Raw genomic sequence first — 14213 nt, 5'->3', positions numbered from 1 at the left:
CTGTAAAAAACCCCTGTAAATTTGACTGTTTATCTGTATTTGTGATTAAATAGCCCAACGCTCAGCACAGGAGTTACCTCAGGTGGAGAAGGCCAGTATTAGCAGCTTTCCAGTGAGTGGAGGAGAGGAAATGGTTATCACTGGCTCCAACTTCTTCCCTGAGTCAAAGGTCATTTTTCTGGAGAAAGGTCCAGGTAAGAATACTCCAAATGAGGTTCAAGTGCTATTTTAGATGGGAGTTTTAGCCACTTTTTCTTCTTCATGTAATGTTTTTGCTTATTATATGGCTCTCAGGAATACTTGATCAGTCATTTTTATTTTATATTTTGTATTAATTAAAAAAAATGCATTTCCTTATATTCCCTTATATATTAAATAATTGTCTCTAGTAAACAATTTACAGTTACATAGCTATGCCAGTTTCATACCTCTCGAGTCTCTCTCTTCTTGCATACTTTTTCCTCACTTTAGACATAATAATAATAATAATAATACATTTTATTTATAATGAGCTTTTCTAAAACCCAAAGCGCTACAGACAGTAAAAGCAAATAAAATACAGAAGTACAAGAATAATACAAAAATAATCATTAGAGTACAACACAGTAAAATACGAATCATGACAGTCTATATAAGCAATTTTAACAACTACTTGAAACTGGCTAATGTGGGAGCATCTCTAACAATAAGAGGAAGTGTATTCCATAACCTGGGTGCAGCAACAGAGAAAGCTCTCTCCCCATTGATTTTAATCTGCAGGGAGGCTGCTGAAGAGTATTTTTATTATTAGTTTATTATTAGTTTATTTGTCAGGGACAATGCAGCGCACATTATTACATACATAATTATCACATAATTTGCAACCCCAGTCCCTGGTCAGGCCTTTCTAAAAAGATAATCCAAATATAATTTTTAAAAGAACTACATAGTGTGAGTTACACAATCATGCAGCAGATACATTGTATGCTAATATATTACATGAACATTTCACAGAATCGTGACCACATTACACAAAACAGCACATCACGTAACAACACAAACCCCAAGCACCCAGCTGCTCGCTCCTGCTCACCTATACCCACCCCGATAGTGAGGGCCTGGGCCGCTACAAGTTTATTTCCCATACCCAGACCCCGCCCTGTGGGGTGAACCTTGCCAGCCATGCGCAAACAGCCTATCACTGAAAAACATGACTTGCCAAAAGTGGTTTTGCGCCCCTCTGCTATGCAGTTGCCACCCACTGCTCTCCTAGTGGCCACTCTCCTTATTTTTTTTATTTTTTTTGGTCACAAAAGGACAGAGTACGGCTGGAGCTAGATTATTTGCGCATTTAAAAGCCAGTTTGAGAAAAGAGAATAAAGCTATCAAAATGTAAAAGCTTGCGAATCAGTAGACTGAAGGGAACGGGAAGGCGCGTACTTGCTGACTAAGTCACAGATATAAGAAGGGGCTATTTCATGTATAGCTTTGTATGTTAGTGTGAGAGTTTTAAAAGCAATACGCGACTGAACAGTAAGCCAATGCAAGCTATAAAGCATGCCTGTAATGTGCTGACGTGGTGAAGTGTATGGAAGAACACGTGCTGCTGAATTCTGGATGTACTGCAGCCGTTTTATTGATTTAGCAGGTAAACCAACAAATAGTGCATTACAATAATCAATCCTGGAAGTAACAAATGCATGAATAAGCCTTTCAGCGAAAGGTAGAGTAATGTAGGGCCTAATTCTTGCAATGTTTCTGAGATGATGGAATGCAGATTTTGTAATAGGCTACTCTTAATATGTGAGTCTAGCCATAAGTTAAAGTCAAATCAATATTTCATACCCATTTATTTATTTATGTATGTATGTATGTATTTATTTATTTATTTATTTATTTATTTATTTATTTGGTAAGTAGCTGTGTACTAAGCTGGATAATGTTCAGTCAGCAGGTCATATCAAAATTAACACCTTTTAGAGTGATATTAGATCCCTCCACTTAGTATTGTTACTTGAGTTTGGCAAGTACTAATTCCTTTTTGCAGGTTGCTGCAAGCTCTGCAAGCACAGCTGAGTATGCACTATAAATGTCTTCATCATTCACTGTGAGCAAATATTACTCCTCACCCGTCTTATCCTCAAGGGTCACAGTTATACCTGCACTAATCTCTGTCTTAGAGAAGCTAAACCTGCCTTATTGTTAAAAACATCAAGATCAGGTGGTTTATAGTTAAAGTATGTATAGCTTTGGGAAACTGGAGCGACGGGTAAAATGTGAGGGAGTGTCAATTTCTCACTTCTCATTTGAGAGTGGAATTTTATTTTTGCTCGTCAACCCAGAGTGATTTATCTTCACTTTATCAGCATCTTGACCTCCCACGATTTCCCTTCTCCTCTGGGGACATTGTGTGTGTGTGTGTGTGTGTGTGTGTGTGTGTGTGTGTGTGTGTGTGTGTGTGTGTGTGTGTGTGTGTGTGTGTGTGTGTGTGTGTGTGTGTGTGTGTGTGTGTGTGTGAGAGAGAGTGCAGTTCAGCATGAACACACCTACACACACAAACACCACTGCACTCAAGCAAGCGCTCACTCTGTACACGCATAGACATAAACACAAATGCACTCTGCACACTCCTACATCCACACTGCACTCAGCCCATAAAAACACACACCATAGGTGGAAGAGCATTGTGCGCACAAATACATACCCTCATTACCTTATGCTTACAAACTTGCCTGTTTTTCCCTCCTTACTTTCTGTCTCTCTGTCCACACACACACATGGAGTCTATATTTATGGTTGGCGGTATAGTGGCATGTCACTGATGTTCTGGAGCTCACCTGTAGTCCTCAGCATCTGCTGTAAGGATGATTCAGAGGTCAGCATGGTTGCTCTGGCTGCTGGCACACTGCTGATCGCTCGCTGGATCCAAGACAAAGCAACTAATAGCTAACTGAATGCCAGACAAACTCTGTGTTTTGTACCATAAGGATCTTTTTGTTTCATTATCTATAACTATTTATTGATTGCACTAAAGTCTGTGCATACAGTATAATGTATTTAAAACATATTCTTACATTGTGTATAATGTGTATAATAATATACACTCATTGTTTCTTAAGTAGGTACAACCAAAGCTGTACATTTAAAAAGCTTACCTTTATATTGTTACACCTTTAAGGAGTGTAATACGTATATTGTGTTACAATGCCATCTGCACACAATTAACATAATACAGAATTTACCACTTTAATATTTTTGTAAGGCTGCAGTCAGCTACTAATCAACTACCTAATTTGATTAATTAATCTGTTTCGTTAAAATTTTATTCGAATGACTGTACTAGTTTTAATTCACTATAACAGAGGTAACCAAAGTGTTTTACTAAGAAGAGCCAAAAATCGAACTTTATCGAGGGCCATGGGATGAAAGCAAAAGCTGCATTATATACAACTATATTGTTATTGTTATTATTAAAATGTACATTTCTCTTATATTCCGTACATTTCAATGCATAATAAATGTTAAAATGAAAAGTTAAATTAGAAATGAAGATATGCTTTAATGGCATGTTTTTTGTTTTTTGTTTTCAAAAATTTTCCACCCTCTTGTGACATTTCATGGTGGACCGAATAAAAGGTCATCATGGGCCAGCTTTTGCCATCTCTGCACAATATGCTTTAAAGTTGTAACCATGACAATCTAACACTCACATTTAATCACACAATGCTCCGGTGTAGTTTTATCCAGTGTAGTTTATTTTTATATATTTACTATTCATAACTGTCACGCATACAACATGCTTTTATTAAAAGGTCTATTATAAGGTGTCATTTATGCATTAAGAATATTTTTATAATGTCTGTACCAATAGCTGTTCAATATTAAGGTGACCTGAGTTTGAGTCCCAGCTTGCGGACATTTCCCGATTCTGTCCCCCCCTCTCTCCCGCTTCGCTTCCTGTCAGTTCACTGTACTGTCCTATCGCAATAAAGGCAAAAACGTCAAAAATAAATCTATTAAGAAAAGAATACCTTTTAAAGTGTTACCACAAATTGTCCATCTGTTTTTAAAACTTTGTGAAATACAATGTGAACACCGGCAGAAAATGCATTCGGGGTCAGATTAACCTGAAACCATCCTAATTTTTCATGGTTTACTAAGGACTGATTAGTCGACTAGTCATTCAGGCAAACCACCGGAGTAGCAGTATATTTCAATATATTTAGTTTTGAATCACTTGGTACGTCTGCCTGATAAGTGACTAAAGCTCATTTGTTGTATGTTGCTCTTTCTCTTTCTCTCCCATTTGACACATAGGCCAACCATGTGGCCATCAGTCTGAATTCTCAGCTTTTAGTCACTGTGCTTTCAAGAGGCTTTATTAGACAGACTTTTTGGGGTTAGACTGTGTCATAAGCCTCAGCAGTGCTCTGTCTGTATGGATTTTTGTTGAAGTAGACTTTTTACACATTCAACAGAGCCCTCAGAGACTGTCTGTCTTCTCTCACACTCTATTACTCTTTATAACTAGCATAGTAGAACATAATCTTTCCTTGACTCTTTCCTGCATCACTTGTGTGCTCTTTTTTAAAAAAATTCTTTGATAAGCAACACTTCTCTTTTTCCATTTCCATCACTCATGGACACACTCGTTTGTAAGTAATTAAACGCAAGTTAGGACCTGCCTCAGATGAAGGCAATGAATGAAAGGCATTCTGGGAATACAAGTCTTGGCCTGCCTTGAGTGTGTGTGTGTTTCTAGTTTGAGACAATGACACACTGACTCAATCAATAGGAGTTTACACATAAACACACAGGGCTGTACTAACCCAACAAACTGACTCAGAGAGACACCCTTTGGAACTTACCTCTCATCTAATTGGCTCCCTGTGAAGTGGCAACCCCTCTAGGCAATCTATATGGTGATTACCCATGCTTTTGTTGCATTGTATAAAAATGGAAAGTCCTGGGTTGCTTTAACAAGTAGGATGGAAATTTTGCTCTCACATCTGGCCTTGAGCAGCTCCGGGGGAAAAGTTCATATCTTTTTGAGCAGGAGCTCATCAAGTAGTATCTGTGTGATTTGCAAGAATGTGTTCTATAGTTGTGTTTGAAATCGTATATGTTGTTAAAGGAGCACTCACTAATATGACACTGGTCTTGGACTTTATACTGACCTGGCAGCAAACTGTTGGTTACTGATGTCTAATACTGAAGCTCTATTTGCAATAAGCCATTAAAAATATAACAAGTGAGATAAAATGAGTAGTATTGAGCTAGTCATGTTTTGTTAACATGGATTTGTCATCTAATGTGTGTGTACATAATTTTTAACTAAATTTTTTTTTAAGTATTATTCTGTTTTGTGTGTGTGTGTGTGTGTGTGTGTGTGTGTGTGTGTGTGTGTGTGTGTGTGTGTGTGTGTGTGTGTGTGTGTGTGTGTGTGTGTGTGTGTGTGTGTGTGTGTGTGTGTGTGTGTGTGTGTGTGTGTGTGTGTGTGTGTAAAACTTTTTAATAAGGAATTTACTCTGTGCACCCTTAAAATAATTGAGGATAGAGTGAAGTTTTTGTATTCATGATAACATGCCACACATTGATGCAGTATTATAATCTTTAGAGCCGACTGGTTAAGACTGAGACTTATTTCGTTGCTCCAATAATAACCCATGCTGAATCTATAAGCAAAATGTTGTCTAAGATCTCTGGATAATAGTTGACAGAGTCTGGAATTCATACAATTATATCAACAATTCACTCCAAAATATAGGGAGAAGTCTTTTTGTTGACTGACACGGAGCCATCCATCTGAGAGACATTGGTCCCTAGGGGCCACTCTAGCAGTAGGGAACAAAGCAGGATATATGAGAGGAAGAGGACTGATAATTTTAGGTCTAAATTTGACACATTGGATCTAATCTAATTGAATGATTATTGGATCTACAGGAATTAGATGGGTAGTTTGGGTAGCCCATGTGGTGGTTCTGAGACTTTGTAACTCATTTTTGATTTGCTGAATGCAAGGGTGTAACTTTGGTTTGAGAAGTGGGGGGGACACAAAACGGGGGAACATTTTTTCTATTTGAATCCCATTTCCTGCATTTACATACATTTAGGGACTATGGTGATACAAAATAATTAATAATAATAATTTTGAAAATAATTAAGTTGATTATAATGATAAATTCTGCCAAAAAGAATAGTAGGCTACTAAACTATGTATAACAAAAAGATGTCTTACTTTTTTATTGTTCAATAGGGGCCGATTGCCAAGACGTGAGAGAATCATTTTATAAAGTCAAAAATGTTCACTATTAATGTTTTGTGTGTAAATAAAATTGAAATAAAGTGAGACTCAATTTCCACTGTAATGTAGAAACAACATAAAGACAGTATATTTTAAATAATTGTTTAATAGCATATTTTTATGAATGAAGGCCTGTATCACTGATATTAATATAGCTACCGATGTCTCGATGAAAATTATTTTTTCCCCCAAATTTTAAATATTTATTAGGCTTCAAAAATATAACAACTTAATTTAAGTGAACTTTAAACAATCCTCACTTAAACCCATAATAAATGTCATATTTACCCAGGGCCAGATTAACATTTTCCTGTGCCCTGGGCATCAAGACTCAAGGCCCCCATAGTTAGGGGGGTTCGGGGGCATGCTCCCCTGAGAAAATTTGGATTTCTTTGACCTACATATGTGTAATTTAGGACTTTTGAAGGCCAAAAAAATTATAAGAAATAGGCTATTTAAAACCTTGTCATTAGATTATTTGTCAATACCTGCTCTCTCCTCATCTTCATATTTCTTATTCTCTCAGTATTCTTATCCTGGCCTATTTCTTCCCCTCCTAAAGCTGAACTTAGACTGATAGTCTTTTCATTTCCGTCTGTGTCAGTGACGAAAGTAAACATAGGCTCAACTGATATTTATACGTTTTATGAATCATTTTCTTAGTTAATTTACTCAAGGCTACCTGTAGCCTAAGTCAGTATTGCCATTAGGAACCTTCTGCAAGCTTTGGAATTTGAAAACATCTGTTTTTAAATGTTAAAAGTAATTTTAAATAATACAAATTATAGGCTACGTTTAACGCAGTTGGTGGAATTGGCAGACATTCCCTTAAGCATTGTGTGCTGTGGAAACGCGTCAAAGCATTATCAATTATGCAGCATTAATGCACGAATGATTTTGAATGAATATTTTCATCATGTCGATATACAATGGTCACATAATGTTAAAACTAATCTTGCTATTGATATCTTTGTTAGACTACCGACCCTGTAGAACAAATGTCCTGCTAATATCGAACCCAAAACGAACTTTACCGCGCTCAACCAGCGGGAGTGCATTTCACGAATTACGCCCCTGCGTGAACCCGCGTAGATGCACCTTATGCAGTAATTCGATTCTGGCGCGCTGTCTGTGCGTCATGTGCGTGCGTCAGGAGCGCTCCCTGCTCATTAGAACTTTCATTGAGCTATTTTTAGAGTGTGGACGCGACGTTCCTGGACGCGGCAGCTCACATCGGCACAGGCTTTCTTTGTCCTGCTCCTCCGTGGCGATGACGGTGTGCGAAAAAAAAAAAAAAAAAAATCATCATAACGAATTGGAAAGTGGGGGGGACACAAACGGGATTTTGAAAAGTGGGGGGGACATGTCCCCCCTGTCCCCATAGGAAATTACGCCCGTGGCTGAATGGATAGAAAAGTAGAGAAGTAAACCAACCACACAACTGGATAGCAGAAATTGTATTGCCCTCGTATTGAGGAAAAAAAAAGAAACTTTAAAGCTACACTGTGTGATTTTTACCCCCATCTAGCGGTGAAATTGTATATGACTACCCAATGAATTTTAGTTTCTGTTCCTCTCAATTCCGAGGGCGTTTTAACTCCTACGGTGGCCGTATTATTCCAAGATTAACATGGCTTCCAGTTATCGACTTCGTCCATGACAATAATAAACAATAAACGTAAATAATAAAGGTAAACGTCACCCTTGGAATCGGCTATCCCAGCATAATCAGATTAGGCTAATGTTACAATGTGTACACAGTAAAAGCAATTAAAAATAACTAAAATTTACAGTGTCCTTTTTTATATATAGCTTAAAAAATTGCGCCTTTAAAACTATTCATTACCTGTGATCCGTCGCAGCACAGATTTATGTTACAAGGTAAACAATACTTTTTCACCATTGACGCGAGGATGAAGTTATACTAGAGGTCGTTCTGGCGTTATGCACAACCATGCTATGGTTAGACAAGCAACTATAAAACTTCGAATTTACACAAATGAATTACAACAGGCTGAATTACCTGTCGAGAAGAAAGCAGGCAACCTCGGCGTCCGTTTTAAAATCTTTTCTCCTCATGAGCTCTTTCCATCTGGGAAAAGTTACTCCAATATTGACTTTGGTCTTGCTGATTTGTCTGTCGCGTTGACGTTTTAATTCTCTCTTTCAAATGTGAGTACACACGCGCACACACACACACACACACACACCACACTATCTTTCAAATCTGCCAGCACTCGCGAGCTCGCGAGTAATCTCCCCCTCGCATTCGTCACGGTGTCACTGAGTGAAAAACGCAAAAGGCGAAGCTTGAATTTACAGGCATGTCCCTCTTTGGCTAATGTAGTTTCAAGATGGAGGGGCAACATGGCGACCGGCATTCGAACCCCTTACCCGTATGTACTTTCAATGGCAGATTATAAACTTAAGAGAATACTTTATTACTTGAAAGAAGTAAATATACATTAATGAGCACATATATTTTTGAAAGAACTAAGTGTTTTTTTGCTAAGAATCAACTAAAAAAGTTACACAGTGTAGCTTTAAAGGATAGTTCACCCTTAGTCTACAGTGGGTAGTCTCGGCCTTGATAAAAGTGTTTGTTTGTTTTTTTTCTTCCTAGAGTATGAGCTACATATTTTGCTCTATCATAATATATATATATATATATATATATATATATATATATTATTATTTTTTATTTATTTATTTTTTTTTTTTTTTTTTTTTTTTTTAGAATAAAGGTTCAATAAACTGTTGATTTTTATTATAATTATTATTATTATTATTTCAGATGTCAGGCTTTACAAGGTTAAAACCCTTTTCCCCCTATAGTCCTCAAACATTAATTCATTTGTTTTGGTTACAGTGACATAATATACAGTGAGGAAAATAAGTATTTGAACACCCTGCTATTTTGCAAGTTCTCCCACTTAGAAATCATGGAGAGGTCTGAAATTGTCATCGTAGGTGCATGTCCACTGTGAGAGACATAATCTAAAAAAAGAAATCCAGAAATCACAATGTATGATTTTTTTACTATTTATTTGTATGATACAGCTGCAAATAAGTATTTGAACACCTGAGAAAATCAATGTTAATATTTGGTACAGTAGCCTTTGTTTGCAATTACAGAGGTCAAACGTTTCCTGTAATTTTTCACCAGGTTTGCACACACTGCAGGAGGGATTTTGGCCCACTCCTCCACACAGATCTTCTCTAGATCAGTCAGGTTTCTGGGCTGTCACTGAGAAACACGGAGTTTGAGCTCCCTCCAAAGATTCTCTATTGGGTTTAGGTCTGGAGACTGGCTAGGCCACGCCAGAACCTTGATATGCTTCTTACAGAGCCACTCCTTGGTTATCCTGGCTGTGTGCTTCGGGTCATTGTCATGTTGGAAGACCCAGCCTCGACCCATCTTCAATGCTCTAACTGAGGGAAGGAGGTTGTTCCCCAAAATCTCGCAATACATGGCCCTGGTCATCCTCTCCTTAATACAGTGCAGTCGCCCTGTCCCATGTGCAGAAAAACACCCCCAAAGCATGATGCTACCACCACCATGCTTCACAGTAGGGATGGTGTTCTTGGGATGGTACTCATCATTCTTCTTCCTCCAAACACGTTTAGTGGAATTATGACCAAAAAGTTCTATTTTGGTCTCATCTGACCACATGACTTTCTCCCATGACTCCTCTGGATCATCCAAATGGTCATTGGCAAACTTAAGACGGGCCTTGACATGTGCTGGTTTAAGCAGGGGAACCCTCCGTGCCATGCATGATTTCAAACCATGACGTCTTAGTGTATTACCAACTGTAACCTTGGAAACGGTGGTCCCAGCTCTTTTCAGGTCATTGACCAGCTCCTCCCGTGTAGTTCTGGGCTGATTTCTCACCTTTCTTAGGATCATTGAGACCCCACGAGGTGAGATCTTGCATGGAGCCCCAGTCCGAGGGAGATTGACAGTCATGTTTAGCTTCTTCCATTTTCTAATGATTGCTCCAACAGTGGACCTTTTTTCACCAAGATGCTTGGCAATTTCCCCGTAGCCCTTTCCAGCCTTGTGGAGGTGTACAATTTTGTCTCTAGTGTCTTTGGACAGCTCTTTGGTCTTGGCCATGTTAGTAGTTGGATTCTTACTGATTGTATGGGGTGGACAGGTGTCTTTATGCAGCTAACGACCTCAATCGTTAGGTGCATCTAATTTAGGATAATAAATGGAGTGGAGGTGGACATTTTAAAGGCAGACTAACAGGTCTTTGAGGGTCAGAATTCTAGCTGATAGACAGGTGTTCAAATACTTATTTGCAGCTGTATCATACAAATAAATAGTTAAAAAATCATATAATGTGATTTCTGGATTTTTTTTTTTAGATTATGTCTCTCACAGTGGACATGCACCTACGATGACAATTTCAGATCCCTCCATGATTTCCAAGTGGGAGAACTTGCAAAATAGCAGGGTGTTCAAATACTTATTTTCCTCACTGTATATGGCAGATAAGAAATAGTAAGTGCAATTGAGTGTTTACTATGGAAAAAAAATCTGACCCAGGAAAGCTAACAAAAAAATGTTTTTATAATTAATGATTCAGGAAATTATTAGTGAAGAGTTACATTAACCATCTGTTTCAATTGAGTCTAGTTTTCGCTTGCCAGCAGGACATTTAATTCCACATAATGACACATAAAGGCTTTGTATGATTGTGCCAGAATTGTTTTTTTTTTTTTCATGAGTTTGTTTATCACACAATTAATAACAGAACAGCAGTGTTTCTGAGCTGAAGAATTAGGACAGCGAGTATGTGTGCGTGGAGTCTCGTTCCTGTTTGAACCTGCCCTCATGTGGGGCTCTCTCCGGTGTCCAGTGATTGTCAACATGTGCTGCTGTACTACTACTGCTGAAGTTACAGGCGTCCAAGGTCATTCTCATATTAACAAAATGCCTTTTGACACAGAGGGGAGTTGAGACTCTACACAGTAACCTTGTGTAAACAGCAGTCTCTGGAGTGTAATGCACCAGGTGATAATGAAACTTCTCACAGTGGTATCTTCAGTTTGATAGCAGTCCTCAAACAGTGCCCACTACACTATCCCTTTGAAAGGGGGTTATGTATTCCCACATTTTCAGACATTCTTGGGAGTATACTGCTGTTTGTCCCATGTTAGACTCGTGTCAAGCACAAACTTCAAAGCTGGAAATGTGTTTAAGAGTGTAAATCAGACCTGTGCCATGCAGTTAATGTAATTTATGATCCATGAAGTGACTGTTTTCCCTTCCAGGATCAGTCTTAACCAGTCGGCTGGTCCCTTGGCTTTTATTTCTGTCTGTAAGACATCTGCGCAGTTGATTAGCTTCATGTCAAAGGAAAAATGAGATGACAGCATGTTTCCGAGAGATCCTGCGCCTCTCCGCGGGAAGCACGTGGAGGTGTTGTGCAATGAATACATTTATTCCACGCATCTTGCCATGATTCAACAATAAATAAAGTTATTCCGCACATCTCTCTAAGACTCTAACGGCCTTATAAATGACATAATTACCTGTTAGGGGCCTAAGAGTCTTCTCTGTTCCTGTCAGCAAAGGGCAAACAGAGTGAGACTGATCTGAGTTTTATTAAAGAGCCTCTTGAGTAGCCCGCTGTGAAAAACTCACTCTGCTAATAAAGCTCCAGCATTTCTAGGCCTCTTTCTTGGGAGTATTTAATATAACATTTGTTTTCATGGTCAGGTCATTGCTGTACGCAGTTCCTGCATAAAGCTGACATTTTGATCTATTCGAGCAATTGAGTCTCTTTCCCTTTGTGGAAAAAGGCTTATCGTTTGCAAGCAAATTCAATTAATCTTTTTATTATTCTAAAGGTGAGGCACAATTTTTCAAGCTTCTCTCTGGATTCGGTGCAGGAACACCTGTAGATACATGCAGGAGTAAAGCTCCCTATTACTTAATAGCTATTTGTAACCTAGATCTTGAAAGTTTCAGAGGAATGCTGGAAGACATGATGATGGTTGGGCAGTAATGATGAGAGGGTCAAGTTACCTAAATTTGAGGGGCAAATATTGGCACACAGAGTTCTTGTGAATGCTAGCTGACCTAATATGTTGTTCCTGCGTATGCAGCTAACGATTTTCTTTCTTCAGATGGAAGACCGCAGTGGGAGGTGGAGGCGAAGATCATCAGAGAAAAGAGTCAAGGAGTAAGTGAATGCTTTCCTATTTACATGTCTCATGCCAACAAATGCACAGACATAAAAATGTATACATACCCTTTTTCAGTCTTTTTTTCTGTCTTTAACTGAACTAAAAGCTGAAATTCCCCTCAGTCTTCTGAATGTTTAACACATGATAGATTTGAGGACACTGTAATATGTTTTGACTATTTTTGAACTTTGTATTCTTCTGTGGATCAACTTTGAGAGGTTTGCCTCAGACATCCATGATGTGTTGTTTAGTAAAGTTATGTTTCATGTCTCCATCTGCAGTCAAGCATTGTGGTGGAGGTGCCTCCTTATCACAGTAAGACGGTCACTTCAGCTGTGCAGGTGCAGTTCTACATGTGCAATGGCAAACGGAAAAGGAGTCAATCACACCGCTTTACCTATCTGCCAGGTTTGTATTAGACAGCACATTACAACATTAGCTCAGAATATTACTCAACTATTTGCTGCTCTTAACTAAGCAATGTCATGTACTCATAGGCCTCATAGAAAAGTATAGACTGCTGTTTTAAAGTTTGGGGATGGGAAGATTTTTTAAAGGTTTTTTTTTTAAAGACATCTCTTATGCTCACAAAGGCTGCATATATTTTATAAAACATACAGGAAAAAGTATTATTATGACATAATATATACATACAAAATAATATCAATCAATTATTGATACGTCATAATATAAACAAGAAAATGCAATATAAAGTATATTGAATCATGTAATGTATTATGTAATTTATGACAAATGCGACTTAATGTCCACATTACATCAAGAATTGCATTATGTCTGAGGCTGGCCTTCATGCAAAATAGTTTTCTTGCTAACTTCACCTAACAGTAACAAGAATGGCACACATGTGGGTTTTCACAACATAGTCACCCATTTGATCATGCCAGCGTTCCTCTGCACTGTGCACCAGTGTGGTTAGGGATGAGGTTGTTCCAGTAACAGTTGAGCACCTGGTAACCGCTCATGTAAAACACATAAAGAAAGAATCAGCATGATTTACATGTGGCAGGAGGCATGCAAATTCGGGGTACTCAAGGACTGGACCCCTTCAATGTCTTTGTCTTTCTGTTTTTCTCGTTCTCATTAAATGCTCTCGTTCTGTTTCCATCTCCTGTTGGCTTCATCTGTCTTAAGAGTCATATTCTGCTGAACTGTTTTGCATTTTGGAAGATTTTCCCTATGATAAGTCTGTTGAATCATGAGCTTGATGATTCACATGGCAATGATAATGTGTCTCACATGTTGAATTGACATGCATTACATCAGCACATTATTAGCTTTGTTTTTTAAATTGGTATTTATACGTCTGATGGAATAGACCGACATCCAGGGTGCAGTAAAAGGCGAAATCTAATTATGGCTTATAGAGTTTCTAATGAAGTGTAATTGTGTGTGGTTCACATAGCTATAAGCTGGTTTGGTATTAATTTCCCAAAGTGAGTCAAACCGAAAAACAGCGTTGGCGTAATTGAATCACACGTGAGCAACTTTTTTTCTTTGTCTCTATCTCCGAGTTGCATGCTAACCTGTAAAAGAGATCGAGAAAGACAAAAAGAGAGGGAGAGTGAGAGAGCGAGATAGGCCCAGCCTCCCGCCCACCCTCTCCGCTCCACAAAGCACCCACTCAAATTAGGGTTTCCTGTTTTCCACACTAACCCGTCGGGTTTCAGCCAATCAGATGACAGCACAGGCAGCCAATATTATGAACAGG

The 14213-nt window shown here is 38.4% G+C and overlaps 1 protein-coding gene across 2 annotated transcripts in view; it reads left to right on the top strand.

The window, feature by feature from the left end:
* The window catches only part of nfatc3a (nuclear factor of activated T cells 3a), an 81323-nt gene that overhangs the window by 52141 nt on the left and 14969 nt on the right, over positions 1-14213 (top strand). For both annotated transcript variants that reach the window (XM_079867865.1, XM_079867866.1), the window contains exons 6-8: positions 54-194; positions 12425-12480; positions 12766-12892. In XM_079867865.1, the coding sequence (XP_079723991.1) occupies positions 54-194; positions 12425-12480; positions 12766-12892 (324 nt within the window). The remainder of the gene's footprint in view (positions 1-53; positions 195-12424; positions 12481-12765; positions 12893-14213) is intronic.

The sequence above is a fragment of the Squalius cephalus genome, assembly GCF_949319135.1.
Source record: "Squalius cephalus genome assembly, chromosome: 3".
Taxonomy (NCBI): Eukaryota; Metazoa; Chordata; class Actinopteri; order Cypriniformes; family Leuciscidae; genus Squalius; species Squalius cephalus.
This window is presented reverse-complemented; position numbering and strand designations above follow the sequence as displayed.